This window comes from Pteropus alecto, unplaced genomic scaffold (genome assembly GCF_000325575.1).
Source record: "Pteropus alecto unplaced genomic scaffold, ASM32557v1 scaffold113, whole genome shotgun sequence".
Taxonomy (NCBI): Eukaryota; Metazoa; Chordata; class Mammalia; order Chiroptera; family Pteropodidae; genus Pteropus; species Pteropus alecto.
The window spans coordinates 6,879,612-6,885,121 of record NW_006433949.1 but is presented as its reverse complement, the minus strand read 5'-3'; the positions used below and the strand labels follow the sequence as shown (position 1 = coordinate 6,885,121).

Below are 5,510 nucleotides of genomic sequence, written 5' to 3'. Positions count from 1 at the left end.
TTCTGTTCTCCACTCACCTGCTCATTCTTGAGACCTGTAATCATTCTATGATGGTTAGGGGTTGGGGGCTGGGAAAGGTGGGGGCCCTGCCTTGGAGACCTCATGAATGATGCCCAAGCAGAATCAGGGTGGGGGTCAAGGAAGAATTCTACCTTCAACTCCCAGGCGGACTGTCCTTCCCCTGACTCTAGCCGTGGCAGGGCGCTGCCTGGGGAGTGACAGAAGCTAATTTTGTATGGACATCTGCAATGTAACAGAAGCCATGGACAAAAGGAGAGCCTGGGCACCACGTAGCAGGGGACCGGTCCAGTGGAACGCCTGCTGTCTGTCTGGAGAACTCTCTCCCAGGTTCTGTCCCCAGTGCTCCGAGCAGCAGTGGCCCGCTGTCAGTACTGACCCATCCACTGGCTGTGGCTGACTCCTGCTTGCTGGAGAATTTTCCCAAAATTTCCCAGGCACAGGAGATCCATGGTCAAGGCAGGGGGAGGGACAGGAGCTGCAGGAGTCAAACCCTCTCTTGGTTCCAGGGCAGAGCCAGGCCTTTAGGAGTGCTCACTCCAGGGAAGCGAGGGGCAGCTTCCTCATGGGTCCCTGGTGACCGGGGCATGCTGGCAGCTTGCTAATGGAGTGTCCTGGGCCAGTTCAGGTGGGATGGGATGGGGCTCAGGCTGTGCTAGCATCTGGAATTATCTGGCACGTGGAGCCTCAGCCTGCCACTTCTCAATCCCCAGAGCAGTGTGTATGGGGAGAGCTCAGAAGGGTCGGGGTGAGGGAACATGGCCCTGAGGCCTGGTTATTGGAGCAAGGTCACATGTACCTGATTGTCCTTGGGGCCCAGAGAAAGCTGATGACATAGCTGCAGGAATTTGAGGAGTAAAGCCTGCCAAAGCCAGCAGCCTCTTGTGTGGTCTTTACAGGAAAGAATGGGTCATTGGAGACATCTGTAGTGGGTATAACACAGTCTTGGGGACACCAGTGGGGGAGGGACAGAGTGGGCCTGTGGACTCTGAGAAGGACTGCAGCCTCACAGTCACAAGGTGGGCTGGAAGGCATTTAGAGCAGGCCCAGGCACTTGTGCACCTATACATACGTGTGTGTACCACAGGTGTGCCATCTGAGACTCTACCACAAAGACCTTGAGAGCGTGAGCACAGAGAGAGAGAAAATGAGTGCTAAGTCTGACAGCTGGACCTGAGCTTAGAAACAGCTGTTGCATCAGTCTGCACTCAGGTGTGCTCACCCAGGGCAGCCTTGTGGTCCATGTGGGCACGTGCCCGAGAGGTGCGTGTGCCTGTGCAGGTGTGCCTCTATATTCCCTGGGCAGCCGCAGGCACATGCCATGCTCTTTGGGAGCCCTGAGAATCCAAGGTGACTCTAGAATTCTGCTGCCCTTTCTAGGCATCCTCTTTGGGGCCCTGGCTCTGCTCTCTGGGTTGACCCTTGATTGGACATATGGGAAGCGTGGGGGGCACCTGACCCCATCCCTGTTATGGACTCCCCCTTGCCTGGTGCTTTTAGGTGGTGTATGTAGCTCCTCTGTAATGGGCAGAGGGCACTGCCTGGGAGCAGGGCCCTGGGATCCAGGCCTCTGGGACCCAGGCCTGGCTGTGTCCCTGACTCAGAGTTGTCCCAGGGCTAGCACCTGTCCCTTGCAGAACCGGGGTGTCTTTGCTGGGGGTTTGGGACAATCACCTGGTTCTTGGGGGCAGGCAAAGATTCAGTGCCACAAAGAATGACACTGTGGACATGGTGACAGGCTACATGGCTGGCTGAACTGTTATTATTGTGGATCTTTGGGGCTGTGGGCCTCTTCTCTGCCTGCCCCACCCCACCTGCCCAGGTAGCTGCAGTTGGTCATAAACTGAAAGGTTCTGAACAGAGTCCACCACATCACCTCTGGCCACCGCCCACTCTCAAAGACCCAAAGCTCAGAATTCGGACTAAGCTCTAAGGTCCTGAGGAACCCCAGCAAAGGCAGGCCTACAAACATGAGCTGCCCCAGACAAAGGGGGCTCCAAGCCCCTCCGGCCTCCTGAGGAGGCGGGGGAGGATGGGCAGACCCCTGGCTGTCCTCATGGACTGGTGGCCTGCTTCGGTGCCTGGCTGGGGGGCTGTACAGCCTGCACCCTCTCCTCCAGGCTGCCGTTGGGGAACACCACATAGCGTGCAGTAGCTGGCTGCTGCAGCTCCTGATCGTTCTCCTTGCTGTGCCAGATGCCATAGCCGAAATACACCATGAGTCCTGCAGGGGTTGCACAAGCCTGAGGGGCAGGTCTCAGCCCTTTGCCCTCCTTGCCCTCTTCTTACAGCCCATCTGGGCCCCCAGTGTGGCCCACACTTACCGATCAGCAGCCAGATGGAGAAGCGCAGCCAGGTCAGGTAGTTCAGCTTCAGCATGAGGCAGATGTTGAGAAGGATGCTCAGCGCTGGAGTCAGGGGCACCAAGGGGATCTGAGGGCAAGGGCAGAGCTGGGCTGGGCTGGGCTGCAGGAGGGTCTGCAGGCCCAGGGTCTGATTTCTCAAGAGTCCACAGAACCTTTTTCTATCCCACGCCCCATGCAGACAGAGGGGGATGGGCATTCCGGCCTCCCCAACCGTGTGAGCCCTGGTTCATCCTGACATTGTAGAGGAGGAAGGGGCGAAGGCAAAGGGAACTGGCTGGGCTGATATTGAGTAGGTGTTGGGTGGGGAATGTACCTGGAAGATGTCCTGCTGGCGCTGTTGCTGGTGGGCTCCCAGGACGAGGAGACTGAGCACAAACACAATAGTGCTGAGCAGGAGCAGCAGGATGTAGCCCCAGTTCGGGAGGTGCAGGGCCGAGACCCCAAAGACTAGCACACAGCCCAGGGTGATGGCTGAGGCCACCATGACACCAAGTGCCCAAGCCACAGTGGATCCAGAGCTGCACCTATCCAGGAAGCCCAAGTAGGGCCTCAGGGCTGGCCGCAGCTGCCCGGGCTCAGGAGCCAAGGACTGCTCAGGGCCCACCAGCTGGGTGTGGTCTTGGAAGGAGTTGTACTCTTTGGCCACAGGGCCAGGGCTGGCCAGGCTTGGGGAACTAGACGAAGGAGACTTCTGGAAGCGTAGCACAATTATGCTGGTGGCCACAAAGGTGTAGGCCAGCAGTGTGCCAATGGACAAGAACTGGACCAGTGCCTCGAGGTCCAGCAGCAGTGCCATGAAAGCCATGAGGACCCCAAACACCAGGATGCCCACCATGGGAACCTGTGTCCGGGGGTGCACGTGGGCAAACACCTGAAAGAAGAGCCCATCGGTGGCCATGGCATAGAGGATTCGTGGCCCGGAGAAGATGTTGAGGAGCAGAACAGTGTTCATGGCTGTGGCAGAGGATAGGGGACTGGTTAGCATGGTAGACAGGCTTCCCAGGGGCCTCTGCTGGGAGCCAGGGCTCAGGCAGTCCCTTGGGAACATTGGCATGAGTTTGTCCACATTTTCAGAGTGAGCCTGAGTGTACGTGGGGTGCTAAATTATCACCCTACCACAACCCAGGAATAGGACACCCCAGTTTAGGTTAGAGGCCCATTAGAGAATCTGAAGAGGGTTTCCAGGAAAGGACCTGGAAGTACATGCCCAAAACTGAAGTACAACTGGGAAAGGGTGATGAATAGGGGCGTCTGGCACATCCCAACAAGCATGGGTGAAGAGTCTAAAAATTAGCACCTTTCCGGGCCCGTTAACCAACTCGGAACACTGAGGCCCGGATGGAGATGTGTTCCTCGGGAGGCTCAGGGCTGGGCCCCACTGCCCGGTTCCCTCCCACTTTATCCAGAAGGGTCCCTTACCGCAAATAGAACCAGCTGCCACAATGAAGCCAGCCCAGCTGTAGCCCCGCTGGTAGAAGGCATCGGCAAGGGCTGAGTCAGGATTCAGGCTGTGCCAGGGCACCATGAGGGTGAGCACGGTGGAGACGAGAATGTAGGCGCTAGCCACGAGGCCAAGCGACATGGCAATGGCTATAGGCACGGCTCGCTTCGGGTTCCGGGCCTCCTCGCTGGAGGCAGCAATGACATCAAAGCCCACAAAGGCAAAGAAACAGGTGGCAGTGCCGGCCAAGATGCCAGAGAAGCCAAAAGGTGCAAAGCCACCCTCCTCAGGGCTCCAGTTGTGTGGGTGGGCCAGGATGAACCCCATGATGATGATGAAGAGGATGATGACCAGGCTGATGGCAGAGAAGGCGTGGTTGAGCCAGGAGGAGATGCGAGCTCCACAGGAGACCAAGGCAGAGGCCAAAAGGATGATGCCAGCAGCCAGGAAGTCTGGGTTGTGGGCTAGAAAGGGGATGTGCCAGACGCCCACATGGGCCTCGGTAAAGTTGCGGATGCGATGGCTGAACATGGAGTCCAGGTAGCCACTCCAAGCACGGGCCACAGCGGCGCCACCAATGAGGTACTCAAGGATCACATTCCAGCCTATGAGGAAGGCCCACAGTTCGCCCATGGACACGTAGGTGAACAAGTAGGCAGAGCCCGTGCGGGGCACACGCGCCCCAAACTCTGCATAGCATAGGGCAGCCAGGAGGGAAGCCAAAGCAGCCACACTGAAGGACACCAGCACAGCAGGGCCGGCCATCTGCTTTGCCACGGTGCCTGTAAGCACATATAGGCCCGAGCCCACCATACCACCCACACCCAGCAGGGTCAGGTCCAGTGTGGACAGGCAGCGCTGCAGCGATGTCTCCATGGAGGACCCCTCCAGTGGCTTCAGCCGGTTCAGCTTCTGGCAGAAGCAAGCTAGGCTGGTGGTGCTGGGCAGCCCCGGGGCCATGGTGGGCAGCTGAAAAGAGCACCAAGCCAGCTGCTGAGACCTGCCTGTGCCAGAGGGGAATGACAATTTGTCCAGCTGGGTCTTGACCAGCCTTCACTCCTCCCTCTGTCCCCATCCTGGGGGCTCCAGTACATGCACCGCTGGCCTGCTGGAGGGCTGGGATGAGACAGATGTCGGGGCTCGCCAGCAGGTGGGGAGGTCACAGGGAAGCATGGAGACCTAGGCACCTAAGCTGCCTCCAGGGCAGGGGAGGGAACCTGGTGGAGCTGGACCTGGGTCCCTCCCCTGGGCCTGTTTGGGGATGACCCTGAGCATGAGGAAGGTGCAGCCCCTGGGAGCAGGCTGGGAATCACTACGTAGTCTGCGATCCCAGAGCAAGATGGAAACAGACGCTTCCTAGGAGCTGGGCCGGGCTGTTTCAGGACCCGGAACAGGAGCGGCTCTGCGAGCCCTGGGTAGAGCCCAGGCAGCCACCTGGCCTCAGACAGAGGCGGTCACCCCTCCCTTCTCTGCCCCACCAGGCTGGGGAGCCAAGGGCCCCCGCCCAGACACTCCGCCCGCCAGAGAGAGCCAGTTCCGCCTCTGTCCCCAGGTACCTGAGCCGTCGCCTTTTCTCGAGCCTGAGTCTGTCTTCTCAAGACTCCCTGCGACCCACCTGCTATCGCCGCTCCTCCGCGCTCTGCGTGCTGCGCCCGCCCCTCGCGCCACGGCCTTCCGCTCCCGGC

The 5,510-nt window shown here is 59.2% G+C and overlaps 2 protein-coding genes across 2 annotated transcripts in view; one reads left to right on the top strand and one right to left on the bottom strand.

Moving 5' to 3' along the window:
* The window catches only part of P2RX6 (purinergic receptor P2X 6), a 9,188-nt gene extending 7,415 nt beyond the window's left edge, over positions 1–1,773 (top strand). The window contains exons 12-13 of the mRNA XM_015586785.2: positions 918–1,037; positions 1,710–1,773. Of these exons, the coding sequence (XP_015442271.1) occupies positions 918–1,037; positions 1,710–1,773 (184 nt within the window). The remainder of the gene's footprint in view (positions 1–917; positions 1,038–1,709) is intronic.
* A 299-nt stretch (positions 1,774–2,072) lies between these two features.
* Positions 2,073–4,857, bottom strand: SLC7A4 (solute carrier family 7 member 4). Its single transcript, XM_006908718.2, has 4 exons — positions 3,804–4,857; positions 2,698–3,338; positions 2,343–2,451; positions 2,073–2,242 (listed from the first exon to the last, which is right to left on the bottom strand). The coding sequence occupies exons 1-4, from the start codon at positions 4,783–4,785 to the stop codon at positions 2,073–2,075; spliced, it is 1,902 nt and encodes a 633-aa protein (XP_006908780.1). The 5' UTR covers positions 4,786–4,857.
* Positions 4,858–5,510: the final 653 nt, after the last annotated feature.

Excerpts from the sequence above, each read along its gene's own strand:
- SLC7A4 (XM_006908718.2), bottom strand. The coding sequence starts at position 4,785 with ATGGCCCCGGGGCTGCCCAGCACCACCAGCCTAGCTTGCTTCTGCCAG. Across the intron at positions 3,339-3,803 it reads GGCAGCTGGTTCTATTTGCG|CCATGAACACTGTTCTGCTC; the intron begins GTAAGGGACCCT and ends CCTCTGCCACAG. Across the intron at positions 2,452-2,697 it reads GCCAGCAGGACATCTTCCAG|ATCCCCTTGGTGCCCCTGAC; the intron begins GTACATTCCCCA and ends CCTTGCCCTCAG.